Source organism: Cervus canadensis, chromosome 10 (genome assembly GCF_019320065.1).
Source record: "Cervus canadensis isolate Bull #8, Minnesota chromosome 10, ASM1932006v1, whole genome shotgun sequence".
Taxonomy (NCBI): domain Eukaryota; kingdom Metazoa; phylum Chordata; class Mammalia; order Artiodactyla; family Cervidae; genus Cervus; species Cervus canadensis.
Window position 1 is genome coordinate 60,925,251 of NC_057395.1, and position 26,115 is coordinate 60,951,365.

At 44.6% G+C, this 26,115-nt stretch overlaps 1 protein-coding gene and 1 long non-coding RNA gene across 3 annotated transcripts in view; one reads left to right on the forward strand and one right to left on the reverse strand.

The window, feature by feature from the left end:
• On the reverse strand, positions 1–23,978 carry COMMD7 (COMM domain containing 7). 2 transcript variants are annotated; one of them, XM_043479107.1, is made up of 9 exons: positions 23,575–23,975; positions 15,025–15,078; positions 14,825–14,927; positions 3,421–3,477; positions 3,301–3,338; positions 2,780–2,870; positions 2,416–2,465; positions 1,744–1,792; positions 1–753 (listed from the first exon to the last, which is right to left on the reverse strand). In XM_043479107.1, exons 1-9 carry the CDS (start codon positions 23,656–23,658, stop codon positions 677–679), a joined length of 603 nt encoding a protein of 200 aa, XP_043335042.1. In that variant the 5' UTR covers positions 23,659–23,975; the 3' UTR covers positions 1–676. The 2 variants fall into 2 exon arrangements, with proteins under 2 accessions (XP_043335042.1, XP_043335043.1); XM_043479108.1 differs by lacking the exon at positions 1,744–1,792 and having other exon boundaries at positions 1–736; positions 23,575–23,978.
• The window catches only part of LOC122448103, a 9,395-nt gene continuing 7,081 nt past the window's right edge, over positions 23,802–26,115 (forward strand). The window contains exons 1-2 of the long non-coding RNA XR_006271501.1: positions 23,802–23,929; positions 25,309–25,410. This is a non-coding gene — a long non-coding RNA (uncharacterized LOC122448103). The remainder of the gene's footprint in view (positions 23,930–25,308; positions 25,411–26,115) is intronic.

Sequence of the window (26,115 nt, forward strand, 5' to 3'; positions counted from 1 at the left end):
TGTTCTTCAGAACCTTTTTTATTCTTCATCTAACCACCACAGAAGGTCAGCTTGAACCAAAACAAGCTGAAATAACCTCAAAAGGCCCGCCTCATTACACACAATGGGGCAAAACCTGAAGTGAAGCCTGTTTTTTTTCAGAGCAGACCCAGCCCATACTCTTACACAGGTGTCCACTAAAGACCAATCAGCAAGGCCCCACCACCACAAACTCCTGTAGGAACTCTGCTGGGACCTCCTTTTGGGTCATTCATGAAATCCACCTCTTCCTTAGTCATAAACAAGCCCTTGCTGTCTTGTGGGGAAGGTCATCAGTGTTGGTATCTTGAGCAACAGACTATTTGTGTACTCTGGAGCTTTGAAGGGGAGGTAACTTGGCTTACTTCCTCCCCTGCATCTGAGATGCAATCACCTTTCTGACTATCTAAACAGTGACCTGGGAGATAGGCGGTGGAGGGTGCCTCACGAAGACTCTTCAGGGTCATCCTGTCCGGCTCCTTAAGAATTTAGTCCTTTGTTTTTCAGAAACCTTTGCACCTGGGCTCCCAAGAAGCAGGAAGGCCCAGAGGAGAGGCCACAGGCCTGGGGGCCACGCAGCCTCTCAGAGCGGGTCACCGGGAAAGAGGAGGAGGGGGCAGGGAGGGGGCGAGGTGGAGATGCTAGGCGGGGACAGAAATCAGCTGAAACACTCCATGCTGGTTTTGACTCGCTCCATCTCGTGCAGGAAGCTGTAGAACTGGGGCAAGGTTAATTCTGGGGAGAGAAAACGCGGCTTCAGGTAAATGCTTCCAACTCCACAGAATCATCCAAGAAAACGAATTTCCACCCAGAGACTTCCTTTTTATTTTTTGACTTAATACTTCTAAGCAGTTCTGGATGGGTAATTGATCATAATAAAGAACTGAAGCCTTGAACACAGAAAGTTCTCAGCTCCATTAAAAAAAAAAAAAGTGGAGGAGGAGATTTAAAATGGCATTAACTCCCCAGCACAAAGGGATGAAAGAGTGCCATTCAGGACAGCTGATGTGATTCCCATAGCCCCAGAGCTTCTTGCTCTTAGAAATTCACCATTCCTACCCCAAGCTTCCCTGATGGCTCAGTTGGAAAAGAATCTGCCTGCAATGCAGGCGACCCCTGTTTGATTCCTGGGTCGGAAGATCTGCTGGAGAAGGGATAGGCTACCCACTCCAGTATTCTTGGGCTTCCCTTGTGGCTCAGATGGTAAAGAATTCACCTCCAATGTGGGAGACCTGGGTTCGATCCCTGGGTTGGGAAGATCCCCTGGAAAAGGGAAAGGCTACCCACTCCAGTATTCTGGACTGGAGAATTCCATGGACTGTATAGTCCATGGGGTCGCAAAGAGTCAGACACAACTGAGCGACTTTCGCTCACATTCCTACCCCATCCTTTCCTGTTAGCAAAAAGTTCATTGACTGTGGGGTCTCCAACTTGCTAATGGCTTATCATTTAGGAGAGCAAAGTTGGCAGAATGGAGATTCCACAGTCCGATTATAACTTTTTTTATGGAAAAATGATTAGTGGTGGGCTTCAGGAGCCTAAGGAGAAGGAAACCCACTCCAGTATCCTTGCCTGGAAAATCTCATGGACACAGGAGCCTGGTGGGCTGCAGTCCATGGGGTCGCAATGAGTCGGGCACGACTGAGCAACTAACACACACTCAGGAGCCTAATGACTGAAGAAAACAGAAAAAGTGGAAAGACTCAAATGGGAATTTGGACTCACCTATGTATACATTTTCAGTTTGATTTCCTTTCTTAATCACCAACTTTAACTGAGCCAAAAAAGGAAAAAAAGAAATAAAATATTTAAATTAAAATGATGACAACTGGGCAAAGAAATTCCTGAAACCTGAACTTTCATGGAAACATTAAAGCATCCAGTGTCTTGAGAGTTTTACTCGTGAGCAGTCTAGATTGTCCAACACCAAAGCTTCTAACAATTCCCATGATGACAGGAACAATCAAAACTTTCAAGAACAATATCCAGATCCTATTCATCTGAAAGAAAGCGTGTCAGTAATCACATCTTTGGCTGACCACATTGCTCTGAAATACACAAGGCACTTCAGTGGAACATCCGTTTAATTGGATATTAAAGAAACCCAAGGTAGGTTTGTTGGGTTAGATGGTAAAGCATCTGCCTGCAATGCAGGAGACCCAGGTTCAACCCCCAGGTGGGGAAGATCCCCTGGAGAAGGGAATGGCAACCCACTCCAGTATTCTTGCCTGGGAAATCCCAAGGATAAATGAGCCTGGCAGGCTACAGTCCATGGGGTCGCAAAGAGTTGGACATGACTGAGTGAGTAATTGTATTAGAATATTGTAGAATGTAGATTTAATACTTTATAACCAAGTCAAAAATCTCCCAATTTTCAGAGATCAGAAAAAGACTTACTTGTAAAAAAATACTTCCTACTTTTTCCAGTTCGCTGCTCCCAGACGTCACTGTGACACAAAAGAGAAAAATAGTAAGTGGCTGGTTGAAGACCAACTCTGAAGAGCCCAATCTTGCAAGTTGTAAAGTAGGAGACATGTGGGGGCCAGGATGAAGACAGCAGACTGTGCTTTTCAGGAAGTGAACTCACGGACAGCCGTGGGTAGAAAGAGCTGCTGAATGTGGACAGTGACACAGGGAAGCAGCTGCTGGACCCAACCATCCTAGGGGACCGAATCCCGCTTCCCCAGTGAAGTCATCTGAGAGCCTCTGCCACCCAACCCTGCATCACCCAAATGACCCAGGACTGGCTCTAACTGGTTACCTCCAAATTTCCATTCCATATCTACAAGCTGGTTAATCATCAGAGTCTGACCTATGGCCCATCGAGCGAGGGTGGGGGCATTCTGCTTCCACTGGAACAAAAGCAGAAAGCCAAAGTCATCACAATGGAAAAAAAACCCCTCTTCATACTGCCCCCAATGCAGCGTGTTTAGTCTTTACACAGACAGTGGGCAGAGTGTAGAGGCATGGGCTCAGCCTGTGTGCACAGATCCAGGTCGAGAGGGGCAGCAGGAATCTTCTTTTATTTCAAGATTTAATCCAGGTTGGAACAAAAACTGTATGATATTTATATTTAATCAAATCAGAGGGAAAATATTAGATGCACAGAATAGTTTTTCATGCATGTATGTCCTCTGCATGAAACCAAGTGAAAAACTTGAAGCTAGGAAATGACATATGATGATGGATGGTTTTTCCTTGGTCGGTGTTTTCCATTTGTATGTTTTCAGGAAATAAAAGCAAACAATCTTAATTCACTTTGATTAAGAGGGATCCTGATACCTTTTCAGAAAAGTAGATGGCTTTCTCCTCACTGAGACCTGGAAGAGAACAGAAGGGAGACATGACCACAGGGAAGGGCCGCAGGGCCTGTCACCTGAGCAACCTGGGGTGGTCACCTACCCAGAGTCATGAAGTCGGCCCGGACCTGCTCGGCTGTGAGACCCTTCTTCAAGGCACCTGGGAGATGAGAAAAATCAGTCAGAGAGGGCAAATCAATCAGTCTGCTGGCAGGAAGTATTTAATGGGCACAACTTAAATGACAGGGACGACAAAGGGAACACAAAGACTCAACTCACTCTGGCATGATCTCGGTCCAGCCAGGCAGGAAGGAGACGAGGGGGAACAAGGCAGCATGTTTTAGGGTGCGTTTTTGGCAGATTCCTGAGTAGCTCAAAACAGCAAAGAATCTGCCTGCAATGTGGGAGATCTGGGTTCAATCCCTGGGTCGGGAAGATCCCTGGAGAAGGGCATGGCAACCCACTCCAGTATTCTTGCCTGGAGAATTCCATGGACAGAGGAGCCTGGCATGATACAGTTGCAAAGAGTCAGACATGACTCAGCAACTTCCACTTCACTTTAGGTACCACACAAGCATTGGCCCCTGCAGAAAGTATAGATGAAGTTACAGACAAAACCAAAGACTGTCTGGACTTGGGGAGGGGGTGACTCATCTGAGGAAATAAGGCCACAGACTCCTGGAGCCAAGTGGGGGAGTTCAAGGTCAGACGGGCACAGGGGTAACAGCCCGAAGCTGGCACTGTGCCATCTGTAACCACCAAATGCACATGGCTCTTTAACGTTTTCTTTTTTGGCCTTGCCACATGGCTTGTGGGATTTTAGTTCCCTGACCAGGGATGGAACCCAGGCCCTTGTTAGTGAAAGTGCCAAGTACTAACCACTGGATCGCTAGGGAATTCCCCTCTTTAACTGTTAACGAATTAAAATGAAAGGAAATGGAGTGTTCTGTTCCTCAGCTGCACCAGCTGCTCCAAGTGCTCAGGAGCCACACAGGCCCAGTGGTCACAGCACCGGTTAGGGCGGATTACAGAGCATTCTTGTCTTCATACGGGACAGCCTGCCCCAGAAGGTCAGCCCTCAGGAAGCAAACCCAGATGGACTAAGCAGTTCAGCCTCTATAGCTGCCAAGTCACTTGCAGAGGGGCTTGACAGCCCCTCCCCTCAGGAGCCCTGGGAAACCCCACCCTCCTACTCCTGCCCTGCACCCACCTCCTTTGTTCTGCTCGTAGGCTCTCATTTCTGAAAATAAAGTGCTCCCAGCAATCTGGGTCTTCTCAACCTTTAACCTGCAGGCTACAGCCTCCAGTCACGATCTGGCAACAGCTTTAAAATTTTCCACTTCTTAGTCCTCCAGAAGATGACTAATCAAAGAATAAGAAGTTGTCTACCACGGTCCAGGGAGGGCCCTGAAGTAACACCCTAAACCCGAGCCCCTACCCCCATCCCACTCCAGAAAAACAATCCTAAAGGCTGTTGTCCCCTGCAAAATCAACGGTGTCAACAAAGGGAGGAAACCTTTTATCTCCAAAATCAGACTGAGCAAGGAAGCCACAGGGAAATAAAAAAAAAGGCGAGACCCCAGGAAACCTTGGCCATAAAAGCTCTCCAAGAAGGCTGTTACATCCAGTCACTCCAATCGACTCTTGGCATGCCGCTCCTTAGTTTATACCCAGTTCAAATCCAACATTCTGTCTGATGATCCCCAAATACTCCAAGGTGGAGAATACCATTGTAACTTTTAATTTACCAGGAAATTAAAGATGAGAAAGGTTAAGCTTTGCGGGGAGAGGATCTGGCAAATCCAGAGTTGACAACGGCACTGCCAAGAGCTCACTATAGCTCTGCCCCCCACCCCCACCCCCGCCCAATACACTCAGATCTGCGAGGGAAGCTCTTTAGCAGTGTGGGCAGGAGAGAGGAAAACTCAGGAACAGTCCACTGATTTTGGTGTGTCCACACGAGTAGCCTGGGCGGCAAGGTGCTTTTGTTAAAACTTAAATCAGACCGTGTCTCCTCTCTGCTCAAAACCCTCAGATGGCTCCTGTTCCACTCATTGTAAAACCCGAAGTTCTCACGACGCCCTGTGGATCTGTCCTTCTGTAGAACCCTCTGCTCTCTCCCTCTTACTCAGTTTTTCCCATTATTTGCTAGGCAGGTTCCTACCTCTATGCATTCACCCTTGCAGTTCCTCCTGCAAGAGACACGCTTCCTCAAATCTGCACAGGCTCACTCCTCACTTTCCTCAGGAATCTGCTTGAATTGCACCTCCTCTGAAAGGGTCCCTGACCAATTTTCAAGTATCCTTTTCTGCATGGCGTTTATAACTACCCAACTTCATGCTACATATTTATTGTCAATTTTCTCACAAAAGTCAGTTTGTTGAGAACAAGGACTTGGTCCGTTTTGCCCACTGCTGTGTCCCCAGTTACTAAAAAAAAGTGCCAGGCACTGTTCATTGGTTGGCCCTCAACTCATTAAACACATGCTGAATGAAAGAATCCGTACAACGGAATGCTATACAAGGTAGCTCCTGACCTGCCTATTTGCAAAATATAATTAAAAGAAAAGAAAAGCTAAAAACAGTCTGCTTAGTGTGGTCCCTTTTGCATAAACAAAGAAGGGTATATTATCTATTCTTACTTATAGCTTTAATTACATGCTTATCTTATGGCTAAATTGAGAGATGTAAGGTACATTTTTGGTGAAAATATCCACAAAACAGAGGATACCTTTGAGGAAAGGGACTGAGTGGGACTTTTTTTCCTTGGTGTCATTTAAAAACATCCTAGCTGCATGTTACTTCTTATTTAATAGGAAGGCAGTAGAACTGTGAGTCATTTTTGTTTTCTTTCCTGTGCTTCTCTATAATTAAAAAAAAAAGCCCTGCCCCCCCCCGCTCCAAGAAAAAAGGTTAAATGTATTGCCCAGAGCCACGAAGCAGGCAAGTAGCAGAGAAAGTAGCTTATGGGGCAGCTGATCCCCAAATTCAGGCTCTTTCCACTCCAGGTCATTCTGAGATGCTGTCGGGGAGTAAGACCAGGCCGCAACCAGACAGTGACTGACACCTGAGGCTACTGAGCTGCAGGGACCAAAGCAAGTTCTCTGTCCTGATGGCACCTCCCTACCTGAGACAGGTAGGAACCATACTCTAGAAACATACATAGAGGGATTTCCTGGGTTATCCAGTGGCTAAGACTCACACTCCCAATGCAACGACCCTGGATTCAAACCTTGGTCAGGGAACTAGATCCAACATCTTAACCAAGAGTTTGCATGCTGCAACTACAACCCAGGGCAGCCAAATAGATGAATAAAGATTTAAAAAAAAAAAGCCATGATCTTAAAAAAAAAGAAATACACATATCTGCATCATGTTAGGCCTCAAGCCCTTAGCTTCTTTTTCAGCTTTTTCCTTTGGTGATTCCCCTGTCCTGTAAGCACAAGACAGGGCTGCAGCCTTGACCCCATGTCAGTCCGAAAAATCTGAACTCCAGGGCTGTAGTCACTAGAACATGTCACTAGGGTAAATCTGAGAATGTCCTTTAAATACAGATAACCATCTGGGATGGTTTATAAGTCCTTGAGCTCCACTTTTCACTGGAACAGTTGCCTTAGGCAAACCCCCACTGCCATCAAATAGTGTGGGTGACAAAGCAGAGGGTTTCAGGAAACGGCTGGAAAGTTAGCAAACACTATTCTTCTAGCCAAAACCTACGTAACTTTTTCAGAGTAGTAAGGGAAGTCCAAGGAACAGAACCAAGCCTTGGTGAATCAGATGGGAGAGCACGTGAGTCCCATTCATTCAGTGATTACTGACCCTGAAGGCTCACCAGCTGAATCCAGCCCTGCGAGGTTCACGTGCAAACAGAGGTCACAGTCCCTGTATACAGATGTCCTGAGACTGCCATGTGCCAGCACTGAGCTGGATGTTGGAATGCATGAAAAACTGAACTCTATCCTCCTGAGGCTCACAATCTTTTGGGATATAACACATATAATACATTGTAACAATAAGGTAACAAGTAGGTAAGTCATACAGTGAAAGTGTTAGTTGCTGCTCAGTCATGTCAGACTGGGCTCCTCTGTCCATGGGATTCTCCAGGCAAGAATACTGGAGTGGGTTGCCATGCCCTTCTCCAGGGATTCTTCCCAACCGAGGGATCGAGCCCAGGCCTCCTGCATTGCAGTGGATTCTATATAGAGTATTATTCCATGTAGAGTATTACTGAGAAGTGCCACACAGAAAATAGAGCAGGGTAAGGTTGGGAACCCGCAGAGAACTTAGTCCAGCATTTGATTAAATACCATTTGTGACTATTGTTCAATGCTGACTGTTCCTTTTTTGGCCCAGCCAGATAGATTCCTTTGGGAGTGGGAAAAGGGAGTTATCACTTTTTCTTTAAAAAACAAAAACAAAAACCACCAACCCGTGGAGACTTCCCTGGTGGTCCAGTGGTTAAGAATCCTCCCGCAATCCAGGGGACATGGGTTTGATCCCTGGTCTGGGAAGATTCCACATGCTGAGGAGCAAATAAGCTTGCACGCCACAAGAGAATCCCTTCGCATGACGAAACTAAGACCTGGCGTGGCCAAATAAATAAATGAATAAATAACAACCAGTTACTGGGCACCCACAAGGGCCAGATATTAAAGTAGAAACCAGCTTAAATTATGACCCTACAGCAAAGTTATCTGTAACCTTTTCTAGGTGACAACTCACAATGATAATGACAATCAATACTAACAGCAGTAAAGCTACAACCACTTACTATTGAAGCAAGCACTTTACATTTATTATCTTTCTCCGTTTTTTTAAAAGAAATTCTTTAAAAATTATTTTTATTTTTTTTTGGTTGCATTGCACTGCTTGTGGGATCTTAGTTCCCTGACCACAGACTGAACGGGACCCCTGCCCTGAAAGTGCGAAGTTTAACCACTGGATTGCCATCTTTCTCCACTCTTGAAACAATATGAACTACTAGTATTAGCTCCATTTTATTCCTGAAGAAACTGATTCTCAAAGTGGCTACATGACTTGGCTCAAGGTCTCAGAGCTGTGAAGTAAGCATACAAGGGCCGCGTAGGAACCAAATGCAAGGTGGGGGCCTTATCTGGATCTTAATGAGAACACTTACAAACAAAATGGATGAGACAATGGGGAAGTTTGAACTCTGACTTTGTATTTTAATTTTAGATATGATCATTGCATAGTGGTTTGATAAGGAAGAGAAAGTCCTTTATGTTTTAGAGATACATAACTAGGAATTGAATGAAACGATAGGATGTCTGAGATTTGTTTAAAAATAATCCAGTTTGGAGAGCAATGAGTTGAAGTAGGCAGGGCACAGGTGAAGCAATCTGGATATGAGTTGATAATGACTGAAATCAGGTTTTTTTTTTTTAAGAGAACAATTCTTCATGGACTTATTTTTATTTATTTATTTATTTTAGTTGTGCTGGGTCTTTGTTGCTGCAAGGGCTTTTCTCTAGTTGCAGCAAGCAGGGGATACTCTTTCTAGTTGCAGTGCGTGGGCTTCTCATTGTGGTGGCTTCTCTTGTTGCAGAGCATGGGCTCTAAGGCACATAGGCTCAGTAGCTGCAGTAACCAGGCTCTAAAGCCCAGGCTCAATAGTTATGGGCACAGGCTTAGCTGCTCTGCTGCATGTGGGATCGTCCCAGACCAGAAATCGAACCCATGTCTCCTGCATTGTCAGGTGGATTCTTTACCATTGAGCCACCAGGGAAGTCCTCAGGTGCTTTTAAGAATTACATACTAAAGAGTAAAAGAAAACATTAAAAAAAAAAAAAAACAACCCCAAAACCCACAAGCTTTGAGCTAATCAAGGAGAGTGCAGCAACAGCTTTTCTTCTATAAGATCTAAAGCAAGTCACTTCCCCTCTCTAGGGCTCTGTTTCTTTATCTCCAAGGCAAAGATCAGACTAGATCAGCACTTTACAAAGCTTGTACTTAACCCTCCCCTTGTCCACTCACTCCTGCCCCCAAAAAGACGAGTTCCAGGGTTAACTGTTTTGCAGATACTGGTTAAGCAGGTTAACCAGTTTACTGCCGGGCTTTTCAGAGACTGAGATATGTTAATATGTGTGTGAATCTCCAAGATTCCAAGGCTGGGAGGTGCAGGGACAGAACTTTATGACCCTGCCTGGCCACTGAAGTCTTTCCTGGATGAAAACACCGATTTGGGGAAGACTGATCTGGAAGGTCTTTGGGGTCCCTTGAACTCCAACAAGCCACACCTCAGCGAGGTCTTACTGCACAAGCCACACCAGGATGCAGCAAGGAGAAGGCAAAGAGGGAACTTTCAGACTAGACAGGGGAAGGCCTCGAAGCCAAGTTAAGGACTGCAGAGTCCATTAGGCAAAGTAAACAGTTGAGAGGAGCAGCAGGGTCCAAGCTGTTCTGTATTCCAGGGCAAACTAGAATCTGGATGGGAAACAGAAGTGGAGAGGCTGCTGCCATAACAAGGCATGAGGCGCCGAGAATTTGTTCTGGGATGGCAGCCTTTGGGACTGAAAAGATAATCCCTCATCAGGCCAAGGGATGAGGAAGAGGCCAAGAGACTTACAAGCTACCTCAGATGATTAGCAGATGCTTTGGAAGAAATGCAGCATTCTTGAAGTCTGCAGGAAGGGGAAAGTCAGAGTGCATGAGAACAAAAAAAAAAAAAGAGTAAAACAAACAGAAATTGTTGAGAGCTACTGAGGAGTTCAGCAAACCTGAGACTTCAACTCTAGAACCTGAAAAGCTTGAAAAGCTTTGGGGCATGACATCACCAACTGGAAGGACATGAGTTTGAGCAAGTTCCAGGAGTTGGTGATGGACAAGGAAATCTGGTGTGCTGCAGTCCGTGGGGTTGCAAAGAGTTGGACATGACTGCCTGAATGAACTGAACTGAACTGAACTGAATTGAATTAAACAGTCAAGAGAATTCAGATCCTCTCCATTAAGGGAAGGGATGTTTTATCTGGTGATTTGACATCGAGGCACAGAAGAGAAACTAACTGAACTGTCAATAAACAATGCAGGGCTTTCCTGGTGGCTCAGTGGTAAAGAATTTGCCTGTCAGTGCACGAGACACCAGTTTCATCCCTGGTCCGGGAAGTTCCCACATGCTGTGAGCAACTGAGCCCATGAGCCACAACTACTGAGCCTGTGCTCTAGAGCTGGGAACTATAGCTACTGAGCCTGTGCTCTAGAGCTGGGAACTATAGCTACTTAGCCTGCTGAAACTACTGAAGCCTGTGCGCCTAGAGCCTGTGCTCCACAACCACAGAAGCCACGACAATGAGAAACCCACATGCCGCAACTAGAGGGTAGCCCCTGCTCACCCCAGCTAGAGGAAGCTTATACAGCAATGAAGACCCAGCACAGCCAAAAATAAATAAATAAACAATGTAAAGTTCAGTAGGCATGGTATAGGTGCTTTATGGATACTAACTCATTTATTCCTAAAGCCATCACCATAAACTGCCCTTACTACTCCGTTTTTCAAATAGAAACCAAGGTCCCAAGAGGCTGATTTGTCCAAGGCCGAATAGCTACCTAAAGTGATATGTCCAAGACTCAAATCCAAGTAAGCTTGCAAAGCCTGTCCCTGGAACTCAGCACACCTCAGTGTTCTCTGGACCTACAGAAAATGGTCTGCTATAAACAGTGCTCATCAATCCTGCTTGAAGAAGATACACCCAACATCCCCTGGGAGGGTCACAGGGTCTCCCAAGTTCAGCTCAAGTCACCCAGCATGAATCAAAAGCTCTTGTTCTATGTCATCATTTTACTTTTAACTGCGGCTTAGGAAAGTAGTACAGACCCGCCCATGACTTCAAGGAACTATCTGTTAGGGCCATGAGATAGATACATACAAAACAGCATGATCAACAGATGACTAAATGATTAAGCTTCAAAAAGGGCTGCAGATAAAAGAATCTATCTCTGTTGTGGAGCGGAAGGGGAGGTCAGCATGGATTGAGATGGTTTGGGAAGACTTTCTGCAGAGGTAGTACTGGGGCTGGAGCACAGAACTGAGCAGAATTAAGGCAGTCTGGCAGGAGTGAGTGGGGGCAGGGAGCAGAGAGGATGAAGACCGGAAAGAATGGAGGCAGGGACAACGGACAGAGGTCTCCTGAAAAGTCAGTGCCCACAACAACTCACAGGTCTCCTCATTCCCACAGGTCTAGGCTGGACAATGAGAATACAGAGGATAAAAACTCCTGGTTCTATAAGCTGGACACCTGTCCTACAGAAATGCTCACACATGCTAAATACATAGATTCCCTAAGGATTTTCACTGCGGTACAGTACAGTTCTAAGAGTGAAGGGTCAGAACTAAAATGTCCAGCAATAGGAAATGGTGTAAGTAAAAGAAGATTAATTCAGTTCAAGGTCCACTGCAGTCACCAAAAGAATGAAGTTGATGTGGGGACATCTCCACAATGTACTAGGTATGGAAAAATGCAAGCCGCACAGCAATTCTGTGGTTTATCGCCACTGATGAAAAACAAAACTACATGAATATATATGGCTCTGTCTGTCGGTGTACATAAAAATAGAAAAGGATACATGCCAAAATTATACTGTGATTATTTCTAGAGACAAGAGTCGGACGAGAGTAAAAAGGAAATTTCCCTTTTTACTGTCCAGAGCTCTGCAGTTTTAAGTTTGCAATGAAAATTAATTCTTGTGTTACGTGAAAGTAAAAGTCACTCAGTTGTGTCTGACTCTTTGTGACCCCACGGACTGAAGCCCACCAGGTTCCTCTGTCCATGGAATTCTCCAGGCCAGAATACTGGAGAGGGTAGCCTTTCCCTTCTCCAGGGGATTTTCCCAACCCAGGGATCTAACCCAGGTCTCCAACATTACAGGCGGATTCTTTACCATCTGAACCACCAGAGAAGACTGCAATTCCCATCCAGCCTGTGGTTCTGATGCTTTTAACTGCCCATGACTGCAAAGAAGGCAAGAATCTCACAAACAGAGGAGCATAAAATTCCACAGCTGGAAACCTCAGGGATCTTCTAATTCACACCCTGAACCCTCAGGAGCACAAGACAGGGCAAAGAAAAGGATCTGCACGAAGAATATACCAGAAGGTACAAACAAATCAAGTTCCCAACTTTTAATGCACCATTAGGCTGAGATCTTGGGAAGATCAGCTTATTACTAATTTTTAAAATATGCAAACTGGGGATGCTGCTTTACCTTCTCTCAGCCAGGTCAACATTTATTCATTCTTTAAGCCTGGGCTCAAATGTCACCTCTCTTTAAATAAAATTAACTTTTAATTAAATTGCCAAATTAATTCTAGCAACTTTTAAGACAATACTTAGCTAAAAATAAACAAGTAAAATAATCTGCAGTCTTATCACCCAGACAGAGCCACAGTTAACTTCTCTTTTTTTTTTATACAAAAATAGGACTGTGGCAGACAGAACTAAACAGAATATTGTGAAAGGTTTTCCATATCATTACATTTTTCTCAACAACATGTTAAAAAAATTAATATTAGTACATAACATGAAAAATAAGAACCTTTTGCTGAGGAACTGTGCTAAGCATTTTATTTCAGTTCAGTTCAGTTGCTCAGTCATGTCTGACTCTTTGCGACCCCATGGACTGCAGCATGCCAGGCTTCCTTGTCCATCACCAACTCCAGGAGCTTGCTCAAACTCAGGTCCATTGAGTCGGTGGACATTTATTTATTAATATTTTTTCAGCATTTTATTTCTATTATCTTAATTAATCTTCAAAACAACCCCATGCACACACCAAAAACAAGCTTAGATGGAGTGGAACAACTGCTGGGGGAGGGTTATTGCTAGGGATTGAAAGAGACTGGGTACCAAAGCCACACTACTTATCAAGGGTCAGACTGGGGTTCACACCCAGTTCCTACTAACTCAGACTGAATTCTTGATCACTACCATGCGTGTGTGCTACGCTGCTTCAGTCGTGTCCAACTCTTTGTGATCCTCTGGACTGTAGCCCACCAGGTTCCTCTGTTCATGGGATTCTCCAGGCAAGAATACTGGAGTGGGCTGCCATGTCCTCCTTCAGAGGATCTTCCCGACCCAGGGATTAAACCTGTATCTCTTACGTCTCCTGCACGGACTGGCAGGTTCTTTACTACAAGCACCACCACCATACTCCTCTGCAAAACTGGACCACAGCACATCACACCAATTTTCAACAGCTGGGTAACTGGACTGCTTCTAATTTTTCTGTGATAAACAGTGCTACGACAGATAACCCTGCAGTTCAACCTTTGTGATCACCTCCCTCCTGGCTAGAATCTTTCCCTGATTGCTCTAAAGCAAACCCCATTTCTCAAACTATCTGCATCAAAAAACCTATTTTAAAAATTTTCAATCTCCCATGGACTGATATTTTTGTACCATACAATGAAAATTAATTTCTAGAAATATGAAATGAAAAAAACGCTTACAAAATATAAGCCCCAAATAACTCTTAGTGAAATGTGAATACACATCACAGATTAGATAGAAGTGTTAAATCAGTATAAACTTCCTGCTTTTGGTAACTGCATTGCAGTTATGAAAGAAAATGTTCTTGTTCTTACAAAATATGTACTAAAGTCTTAGCAAGGATAAGGGTGAGGATAACTGAGCTAGAGACTCATCCAATAACTGGATCAAAAAAAAATTTTAAATTCAGATAAATTTCTATGCCATGATTACCCTAATAAATCATTAAAAGATTGTGAGACTCTCATTAAATGTTCAGGTTTTTGTTGAGCTGCATTTAACTTCACTTTTGTTTAGCAGGCATGCTACCCTGCTAGAAAAAACTTTATGTATCCAAAACTGGCCACAAAACATGTACTGATTAATGTTTACACTATGGGGAAACAAAAAAGCTCCAAATGGTTACAATGGTCAATTATATGTTACATATATTCTACCACATTAAAAAAAAATGCAAACCCCATTTTTTAAAATTAGTAGATTCAAGAAACTTTTTCAAGGGACTGCCCCTGATGGTTCAGTGGTTAAGAATCTGCCTTGCAATGCAGGGAACGAGGGTTCCATCCTCTGTCGGGGAACTAAGATCCCAGGTGCCACATAGCAACTAAGCCCGTGCACCACAGCTAGTGAGTGTGTGCCGAAATGAAGCTCCTGAATGCTGCAACTCGGACCCAAGGCAGCCAAAAATAAAATAAAATAAAATATTTTAAAAAGAGAGAAACTTTGTCAAATTGCTATAAAAGTTTAGAAACCCTTACTCTCAATCTTGCACCTACCACGTAGAGGAAAGGTAAGCCTGGGGACCGAAGTGGGGATGCAGACTACAATTATGCTCTCCCACGGCTGTCTGTTTACCTGGCTTCCCTGCCTAGACTGCAGTCCCGCCCATGTCTGGTTCCCTACCAAACGCTCTGGCTCAGTGCCCAGAGCATGCCTGCCAACTCGGTGGATTGAGGGAATGTTCAAACAATGTCTCTGGCCTCGGCTGCTAGGAGGGGCTACTCACCATTTGGAACCAGGAGGAGGCTCTTCACGATGCTTCTCAGGGGGCCAAGACTGATCTGGTTGGTGGTGGCAAATTCAGAGAGCTGAGCCAGAAACCTTTCCACCTGCAGGCGGGGGACAGCACAAACCAGGCCTTCACTTCAAGCACCTCAGGACCGCAGACCCACACTTGGGAACTCTCCTTATCACAAGATACTTTACCTCTTTTGGCTCAGTTAGAAAGTGGAAGAGCACTTCAGTCAGGGCTGAGAATTGCTGTGAAGAGAAGAACACAGAACATCAGAAAATTCTACTCCTGATCAGTGTTCCCTGTCCTATCCAACCACAGCCCCTTAGAGAAAAGGGAACTTCCATGGTGGCTCAACGGAAAAGAGTCTGCCTGCAAATGCAGGAGACACAGGTTTGATCCTTGAACTGGGAAGATCCCACATGCTGCGGAGCAACCAAGCCCATGCACAACTACCGAGCCTGTGCTCTAGAGTCCAGGAGCCACAACTACTCAGCCTACGTGCTGCAAGTACTGAAGCCCCCTAAGAACAAGAGAAGCCACCATAATGAGAAGCCTGCAAACTGCAACTAGAGAAAGTACCCACTGTTCACCACAACTCGAGAAAAGCCTGCTTGGCAGCACCACAGCCCCTTAGAGAAAAGGGAACTTCCATGGTGGCTCAGCGGAAAAGAGTCTGCCTGCAAATGCAGGAGACACAGGTTTGATCCTTGAACTGGGAAGATCCCACATGCTGCGGAGCAACCAAGCCCATGCACAACTACCGAGCCTGTGCTCTAGAGTCCAGGAGCCACAACTACTCAGCCTACGTGCTGCAAGTACTGAAGCCCCCTAAGAACAAGAGAAGCCACCATAATGAGAAGCCTGCAAACTGCAACTAGAGAAAGTACCCACTGTTCACCACAACTCGAGAAAAGCCTGCTTGGCAGCACCACAGCCCCTTAGAGAAAAGGGAACTTCCATGGTGGCTCAGCGGAAAAGAGTCTGCCTGCAAATGCAGGAGACACAGGTTTGATCCTTGAACTGGGAAGATCCCACATGCTGCGGAGCAACCAAGCCCATGCACAACTACCGAGCCTGTGCTCTAGAGTCCAGGAGCCACAACTACTCAGCCTACATGCTGCAAGTACTGAAGCCCCCTAAGAACAAGAGAAGCCACCATAATGAGAAGCCTGCAAACTGCAACTAGAGAAAGTACCCACTGTTCACCACAACTCGAGAAAAGCCTGCTTGGCAGCAAAGACTCAGCAACGCCAAATAAAACAATTCATCTTTTTTAAAAAAAGAGAAGTAAAGAGAACATTGATGTTGATATCAGTTTTGATTATCTTAGAGTTACAAACATTTGTAATTTGAAAAGATATAAGCACATTAATGTTCACTGCAGCACTAGGCACAATAGCTGAGATACTGAAGCAACCTAGGTGTCTATCAACAGATGAATGGATAAGGATATGCTCCATACATACAATGGAATATTATTCAGCCATGAAAAGAATGAAATCTTGCCACTGGCAGCAACATGGATGGATCTAGAGGGTATTATGCTAAGCGAAGTAAGCCAGAGAAACACAAATGCCATATGATCTCATACATAGAATGTGAAAAACCGAATAAAACAAAAATAGACTCATAGACACAGAGGGGAGAGGGGTGGGGTATGAAACAGGCTAAGGGGATTAAGAGGTTTGGACATTAGCCATAGGGATGTAATATACAGCATAAGGAATATAGTCAATAACACTGTAAAAAGTTAGCATAGTGACAGATGGTTACTAGACTTACCATGGCGATCATTTCATAATGTATGCAAATGTCAAGTCAGTATATAGTTCACCTGACACTAACATATTCTATGTCAACTATATTTCAGTTAAGAAAAGAAAAAAAAAAGTTACAAATATTCACAACACCCACCAGCAGTGTCCATCTAACCATACCACTCGATTATCTGAAAAACTCATGTATTTTGTTGGGATGCTTACAAGATAACATATTGAGAGACTGAGTGCGCACACATGTTCACACATAAATCTCAAGGGGTCAAATACCTTCTAACACCTCCCCCAAAACAAGATCTGAAAGGGAAAATCACTGAAATAGGTTTTTATTTTTTTTCTTCTCTTTTTATTTGATAAGGCCCAGGTGGCTCAAGTGCTAAAGAATCCACCTTCTAATGCAGAAGACATAAGAGACGTGGGTTCGATCCCTGGGTCAAGAAGATTCTCTGGAGGAGGAAATGGCAACCCACTCCAATATTCTTGCTTGGGAAATTCTGTGGACAGAGAAGCCTGTCAAGCTACAGTCCACGGGGTTGCAAAGAGTCAGACATGTCTCAGCGACTAAGCACATATACACTCGCTCTTTTTGCTTATACTTCCACATATTATTCAAACACAAATCAATCCAAATATATAATTTTTCCCATTTTCACTCTCACAAATGGTAACATACTACACGAACTTTTTCTCTACCTCACTTTTTTTTGAGGGGGGGTCCTGCATGTGGGATCTTAGCTCTCCGACCAGGGATTGAACACGAGCCCCCTGCACTGGAAGTATGGCGTCTTAACTACTGGGCCCACCAGGGAAGAGGGAAGCCCCTCTGCCCTGCTTTTGAAAGCAGTTGCTTCTGTGTGGCAAGATTTTAGGTGATTTTTATTTTCTTCTGTTTTGTCTATCCATGTTTTCTGGGTTTCTCTCCCCCACAACAAACATCTTGTTGAGTATGTGACAGAACAGCAAATTTTAACACGTTATTATACATTATCTTAGTGAGTGATAGTCACTCAGTCATGTCTGACTCTGCGATTCCATGGACTGTAGCCCGCCAGGCTCCTTTGTCCATGGAATTCTCCAGGCAAGAATACTGGAGTGGGTTGCCAGTCACTTATTCTTTTGCGCATGTGAACCTCTTTATCAGCACTATATTACTAAGAACTGAATATCTGTGTGCCCCAAAATTCATAGGTTGAAGTCTGAACCCCAATACTACTGTATTTGGAGACAGCACCTGTGAAGAGGTGACAAGGTTAAAAGAGGTCATAATGGGGAGGGAAGCGGGAGGGGGGATCGGGATGGGGAACACATGTAAATCCATGGCTGATTCATGTCAATGTATGGCAAAAACACCACTACTATATTGTAAAGTAATTAGCCTCCAACCAATAAAAATAAATGGAAAAAAAAAAAAAGAAAATATATGTGAGAGCCTCTTGAGAAGTAAAGTTAAGAAAATTCTTTAAAAAAAAAAAAGAGGTCGTAATGGTGGGGCCCTAATCTGGTAGGGCTGGTGCCCTTGTAAGCACCAGGAAGTTCTGAGGAAGTCACCCCAGAGCTCTTTCTGTGAGGCACACGTTATGAAGACACAGCGTGAAGAAGGCAAGCCAGGAAGAGAGCTCTCACTAGGAAATGAATCTGTGGGCATCCTGATCTTGGACTTCCAGCCTCTGGAACTTTGAGGAATAAATTTCTGTTGTCCAAGCCACCCAGTGTGTGGTATTTTGTCACAGCAGCTCACACAGACTGAGACATTTACCATTCCTTTCCCATGTTCTCTCCTGATGGACACGGTGTGTGTGGCATGGTGAAGGAAACCACGACACAAGAGTTTAAAAGGCCCAGATGTGGATCACTGTTCCTCTGATCATCCGGGTGACCCTTGGCAAGTCACTTAGCCTCACCGTGTCTCAGTCGCCATCAGAAAGACAGAGGTAATAATACATAGCTTCCAGAACAGTACTAATTGGCTCGTACAAAGCCTCCAGTACAGTGTCAGACGAGAGGTTCAACAAGCCTCTAGTATGTATGTATGTATGTGTAGCAGTTACCACAGCCACAGTTAAAGTCACTATGCCATTAGATCCACCTTTAACATTTAAACAAAAGAGACAACAGGCAGATATTGTGGCTCAAAGCCCCCAAAACTGTACATATGACTGTCAAATGCATTTGCCCCTTTTCCCATGACATATAAACTTTACACAAACCCCTGGCAAGGCTCTGTATTATTTTATTCTAAAATGTATTCTATTTTAAGATATAAAACTAGTCTTTGAAAATGTAAAAGTAATATACATGCAAGGTTCTAAAAAAGACCCACCCAGGTAGCATAAAAGAATATATAAATAAAATGTCTCACTCTCTCCCTGCCCCCCACCTCAATCCCACTACCCACAGGTAATTATGCTAACAGCCCTGTGGCCTTCCCATCATTTCATTTTTCTTTAGTTTCTTTTAAATATAAATGGGATCATACTGAACCCACTCCCTGCACCTCACCTTTTTTCCCACTCAATTACACTTTAGAGATCAATCATGTCAGCATATATAAATCTACTCAGTTCTTTTAACAACCGCATGGCATTCACCTGTTAAGACAGCAGAATTCAGCTCCCTAGAAATGAACATTAGTGTGTGTATGTGCTGATCTTATGTAAACGATGCTGCAATGAATATCCTCCCACATCTTTGTGAAATATGTATATGTATGTCTATAGGATGTATTCTTAAAATGTGTTCTAGGTGAAAGGATACGCTTTAAAAAAATTGTTTTTTTGGCCATGCCATGCCATATGGCAGGTGAAATCTTAGTTCCCCCGTGAGGGATCAAACCTGTGCCCACTGCAGTGGAAACACATTCTTAACCACTGGACTGCTGGGGAAGTCCTATATACATTTTAAAAATTGAGGTATAGCTGATGTAAAATATTATATCCGTTTCAAGTATACAACACAGTAATTGCTAAATTTTAAAGGTCATATCTATTTATAGTTATTATAAAATGTTGGCTATATTCCCTGTATTGTACATTATATCCTTATAATTATTGTTGTTGTTTAGTTGCTAAGTCATGTCTGACTCTTTTGCAACCCCATGGACTGTAGCCCGCCAGGTTGCTCTGTTCATGGGAATTCCCAGGCAAGAATACTGGACTGGTTTGCCGTTTTCTTCCCTGGGGGATTCTCCCGACCCCGGGGATTGAACCCGTATATCCTGGATTAGCAGGCGGATTCTTTATCACTGAGCCAAGAGGGAAGCCCATCCTAACGATCGCTTATTTATTTTTTACATAATAGTTTGTGTCTCTTAACCTTCTGTCCCTATCTCCCTCCCCACTCCCCTCTCCCCACTGGAAACCACTAGTTTATTCTCTAAGATACATGCATTTTAAAATCTGAGAAAATATTGCCAAATTGCCTTGTAGAGGAGTTGCATGGACTTACACTCCCACCAGCTAATGGTATCTTAGAAGTCTCTGCTTCCTCAAAACTCCATGGATATTCCACAGAAACACTTTAGCCTTGCTGGTCCAGGGTTTTTCTTTCTGTGATATTTATGATATTGGGTATCAGTCTTGCACAAATGTTGACAGAGTAAAAACAAAAATAGTTAAGACTAGTTTGAGAATGGGTTCTCAAACTGAGTTTTGCTCTATTCCTTTAATTTTTTTTTTTCTACAGATCTGTGGAACTGTCACATTTTTGGCCAACCTTGTTTCCTATACCACTAGGGCCTTTAAAAAAAATGGGGTGGCTGAGAGGGCCTCCAGCTGCTCTTTCATTTCCAGGCCTCAGCCTAACACTCAGGATGGAGCTTCTTGTGCGACCTCATCCCTGCCTTTCCTCCCATGAGCAGCCTCAAGCTACTCTGGTCTGTAGGCTGTTATCAACCCCCACCCCTATCTCCACTTTTCCAAACCCTCCTTATCCTTCAAAGCCCTGCCCAGATACCAGGACTCTCCCAACAAGAAAGGGACCTACCCAGATTCTTAACTTCTGAGGCTCCCTCTTGGAACCTCACCTGGGGGCACTTAGAATTTTCAATCTTGATAAGGAGTACAAACCTGTCTTAACAAAGAAGGTTTCTCCTCCGGCTTCTTAGGGTCATAGTATCTTAATTATTGTAAGTGCATAGTTAAGTATCTGTTGAACAAATCTTCTCTAAACACTTTCCCCATTCTTTGCCTTTGTACCTGCATAACTCTCTCTCCCTGGAATGCTTACCTGCTCAGGACTACCCATGAAATCAAAATCTTAACGAATTCTCACCAGTTAAACATATGAAAAGATGCCCAAGATTATTCCAGATGAGAAATGCAAATCAGCAGAAAAAGGAGATACCATTTTTCATTTGTCAGATCTTCAAAACTAATAGTCTGATGGCACCAGGGTTGGAAAGTAACAGATGTGATTGCACACTGTTGAGAAGATAAACTGGAGCAAACTTTCTGGATTACAATTTGGCAATCCATGTCTAATTTTTCAAATGATCAAACCCTTTGACCTAGTAATTCCACTGCATGAAGCATACTCGTCAGAGATGTCCCAAAAAGTAAACCCAGACATAAACAAGGCAGTTTGTTGACAGCAACAAACAAAAAAAAAAACTGGAAGCAACTGAAGTGACTATTAACAGGGGACTGGTTAAATTATGCTATATCCATTTCAAGGAATATCACAAAATGCCTTTACTGTAAAAAAAAAAAAAAAAGTTTTTAAAGGATACCCATAAATGTGATGGCAGATGCAGATTTTTTTCTTTAAAGATATATGAGAAACTATTAAAATGATGATTTCTGGAGACAAGAGAAATAGGCATTTTTATTTTAACTTTGTATCTTTCAGTACTCTCTGAATTTTCTGAACTTGTGTGCTGCTAGGTGAGAGATTGTCAACCATTTGTTTCCTTCTTTATATTTTTTCTTAATTTCCTCTGATAACCATGCTAAAAATGATTATTTTAATCCCACCTACTCTCAAGGCTCCATGTTACCTAGAACTGATCACAGCATCACAGAAAACATGCAGATTCACTTAGTAATGTACCATGTCTCCATTTTCTGACCTGCCACAGCAGATCACAACTTTCCCAGCACAACAGGCCTCATTCATCAAGACTTCGTAAACTTTACTGGGTTTAGCGGCTATTTGGTGCATAGCAGGCATTCAGATAAACATCTATCAAATAAGCAATAAATAGTGATGCGGACATTAACACAATGACTCTTTTTCTCCTTGAGGCCTAGGTCTCAAGTAAAAGGCTAATGAAAGTACTAGCTAATAGAAATAGCTAATAGCTAATAAGTAATAGCTAATAGAAATAGCCAGACTAGCAGCTAATGAAAGCCAGCTAATAGAGTGCCTACTCAGAGAAGTCTGACCACCCAAGAAAAGGAGGGAAAATGGCCCAAAGGGCTTTGATAAGGGCTGCGTGCTCTTAAACTGGTCAAATTATTTCCCTAAACCATTTTTTCTTATCTGTAAAATGGGAATGGTAATAGTACCTGACACCTAGGTAGTTGCAAGAACTCAGTGACTTGATACACATAAAAGCACTTAAAACTGTGCTATATAGTACAATGGTCACTAACCATATCGAGCACTTGAAAAAGGCTAATCCAAAAAAAAAAAAAAACCTAATCCAATTTGAGATGTGCTTTAAAATACACACTAGAATCAAAAACCTTAATACCAAAAAAAGTGAAACGTCTCATCACTATTTTTTTATGTGGGTTACACATTGAAAATGATAATACTTTGATATAGTGGATTAAAGAAAGCACATTAAATTCATTTCCTCTTTTAGTTTTTAAATGTGGCTACTAGAAAATGTAAAAGTAGACCTGCGGCTTGTAGTTTATTTCTCTTGGACACTATGGCCGTAGAACATGATTGCCATCACAGTTAGTGTTCCTTCATGAGAAAATACCAAGTTGTGAGGTGCTGAGATGATAGAGAGTGGCCCCACCTCCTGGGAAGTTACAACGCAGTGGGGGGAATAGATGCAGCTTTGCAGTGATCCTGAGACCTGTCATTTTAACTTGCTTAATTTGGCTGCCTTGGTGGTAGGAAAGGGACATCCCAAACAACACAGGGGCAGGAAGCCTTCAAGGTTGACTGGCTGGCACCTGCAGCCTGAAGAGTAAGAAAAAGCCTTTGACAGCTCCACTACCATCAAGGACTTGCCCTCCACTGTATAGGGTACATGGTTCTTTCCTTGGGGACTACAAGCGCTGTGCTGTGCTTAGCCGTGTCAGACTCTGCGAGCCCACGGACTGTAGCCCCCGCCAGGCTCCTTTGTCCATGGGGATTCTCCAGGCAAGAATACTGGAGAGGGTTGCCATGGACTACCAGTATCTCCCTTAACTGGGGGGTGGGGGTGGAGATGAGGAAGGGATGTCATCACCAGCCTGCCCACAAAGCCACTCTGGCTTGGCCATTACCTGCACCCACATCCCATCCCCAGATGCCACTCCAGGCAGCTTCTGCCCCCTTGAGATCTTAAGACCCCCCTCAGTCTCCCCCAAGATCCCCCTACCCCCGTCTTCCTACTAAACATCTCAGTCCCTCACCTGACCTACCAAATTCCACGGCTCTCCCAAACTCCATCGGCCTCCCAAAGCGCTTAGTGCATTACTTTAAACTCCTTTCGGTCACATCAAGACTCCCCTCAGCCCCTCTTCCGGGATCCTGCAAACTCTTCTCGTCCCCAGAACCCCCGGAAGTCTCCTAGTACCATTTCTGGGCCGCCGAGGTTTCCCTGGGACCCTTCAGCTTGGCCTCAGGCCTCCCTTAATCGACCGGCCCGTAAAACTGGCCTGAGACCCTTAACTCCCCTCCGCCCCCCTCCGAACCCCTCCGCCCCCGCAACCAGGATCACCCCGCACCGCGGCCTGCCGCGGCCTAACCCGCCAGCCCTCCCCGGGCACCGCCTCGGCCCCGCGCCGCGGCCGCCCGGCCCACCTGGGCGCCCAGCTGGTTCAGCTGCTGCATGTCGCCGCCCACGGCCTCGGGCACGGGGTCCTGTGTGCAGTGCAGCCGGCCCATGGCGTCCGCCCGGCCCCGCAGGCCCCAGGCTCCCGCGCCTCCCCCGACTTCCTCCTTCGCGCGGCCTCCCTGGCCGCGCTTCCGCAGTAGCACTTTCGCCACCGGCGCGGGCGCCGCCGCCGCGCTCCTCCCGGGCGGGTCCCCCGGGGGAGCCCTGGCCGAGCCGCGCACTCGCGCGCGGACCCCGGGTGGGGCAGGGCAGCGGCGCCCTGGTGGAGCCCAGGATACCAGCGATCACTGTGCCCAGGCCAGGACCCTGAGCAGCAAAGCGGTGAGACCCGGACTCCCAGCGGGGTCTTCTGCCGCCGCTGGATGACCCCTGTGCACTGCGCTTGCCCGTTTGGAACTTGCTTCACTCTCCGAGTAAACGATCGCGGGGGTGGTGCCCTAAATGAGCTAACCCTCCTAAAATATTCAGAAGATAGCCAAGCACACTGAAGGTCCCCAATCAATAGCTAGCTGCTATCATTATCATCGTTATGATGCATTCAGCATATATTCAGTGCATGCCTCCTCTTAGATGCCGGGCACTGGCCATAGAAAAGTGAACAGACAGGCCCAGTGTCCCTGAGAGAGCTTGGGTCAGAGCAGAGCAAAGCAATAAAATCTCAAACTTGGACTTGCACCAGCGTCATCTGGAGGGCTTGCTATAATGCCAATTGCTGGGACCCACCTCCAAAGGCTCTGCTTAGAAAAGCCTGGGATGGATCCTGAGAATTTTCCATTTCCAACAGCTTCCCAAAGACCACACTTGGGGAAACTCTGGCGTGGAGGAAATTGACCCACAGAAGAGGAAGGTGGTCAGATTGGTGGAGGGGAGAGTTGGGGGACAGTGACAATCACTGCAGTCCTTGAAACACTGTAACCCCCATGTTCTCTTCCCAAGGATCCCTTGAAGTCCCAGGTATTACCTGATTCCCATTGGGCAGATGGGAAAACAAAGGCATGCTCCTTGGAATCTAGGTCCTGACACCAAAGCCCCAAAGCATCTTCACCTGCCTCTTAGCCCAGACTTGAGAGTAGGGAGTGGGTGCCTAGAAACCTGGGTAGGGGAGTGTGGAGAAGACTGGCATTCCTCTACCCTTCCAAAAAAATCCCTTCTGGAAAGGTATGAACAAAACTCCTTCATGCATTTATTCAACAGATAATCCGAGTGAGTGCCACCCCTGGGGCACATGTCCTGACAGGTGCTGGGACTCCACAGTGACAAAATCAGATGTAGTGCATGACTTCTAGAAGAAGTCAGAGTGTAATCTGGGAGACAGACACACACGTGTGTGTGTGTGAAATTATTAACTGATGCCAAGAGGAACAAAGTGCTTTGAGAATGTATACAGGGCACCTGTCCAAGTCCGAAGTACCTGGAAGAGAGTAAACCTTCAAGTTACTGACAGACAGGGACTGAGCTCAGACCCCCTGACTCACCGTCCAGGAATTTTAATTTTAAAATAGTCTTAACCTATTAAAAATGATCCCTGTCAGGGCCTTATATTTATTCATATCTTTGAGTATTAAATCAACTTTGTTCAGGTGTAATTTATATACAGTGAAATGCTCCCATTTTAAGTATGTTTCTTTAAATTATTTTTAACTTAAAAAAAAAAGAACCTTGCGGAAACCACTAGATTTCCTTCATTTCTGCTTTCACAGTGGCTGGTGCTGAGGCACTCAACAAATATTCGTGGAATTGAATGTGACAGAAAATAGATAAAGGGAAAGACATTCACATGAAATTGCAGCCCAATACCATAGGTGAGACAATAATTGTATTGTTTTCCAGTCTTTTTCTACTTCACAGGTCACTGGGGCTTCTGTGATTTGTTTCGTTTTTACATATTTGGGGCTCTCCCACTTTGCCAAGCTATTGGATCTCTGGTACTCAGAGTGTGGTCCTTGTACCAGCAGCTAGGACATTACCTGGAGAGTGGTGGAAATGCAGATTCCCAGGCTTAACCCAGACCTGCTGATCCAGCATTTTAAACTAAATCCCCAGGTGACTCATGATCACATTCAAGTTTGAGGTACAAATAATCACCGTTTTAAAATGCCCACCACATGCTGGGCTTTATTTTAAGCCCCCAAAGACACACCTTGTATGAGATTAATACTTCCAATTGTCTACGTCGTGTCCCTCGTTTTATTTCTGCTTTAATGTTTATCACATTGTGTTTTTGCTATCATTTATACATCTGTCTCCTCTGTTTACTAATTATGTTGTCTTGAGCAAATTACTAACCTTTTTGTGCTTCCCTTTCTTTTTTCATTTGTACAAGTGGAGACAATGGTAGAACCTACTAGAAAAGATGAAATGAGATAATGCTTGTAAAACACTTGGCACAGCAACTGGCCTACAGTAAGTGCTCAGCAAATGCTTGTTAGGAATAGTATTCCAATTTTTGAATCTTATAAAAAGAACATGGCAATAAGCATGCTGGTACACATTCATTTTTCACATCT

Coding starts and splice junctions, on each gene's coding strand:
- COMMD7 (XM_043479107.1), bottom strand. CDS start 23,658: ATGGGCCGGCTGCACTGCACACAGGACCCCGTGCCCGAGGCCGTGGGC. Junction 2,871..3,300: donor CCATCTACTTTTCTGAAAAG/GTATCAGGATCC, acceptor CTTTTGTTCCAG/TGGAAGCAGAATGCCCCCAC. Junction 754..1,743: donor AACTGAAAATGTATACATAG/GTGAGTCCAAAT, acceptor TTCTCTCCCCAG/AATTAACCTTGCCCCAGTTC.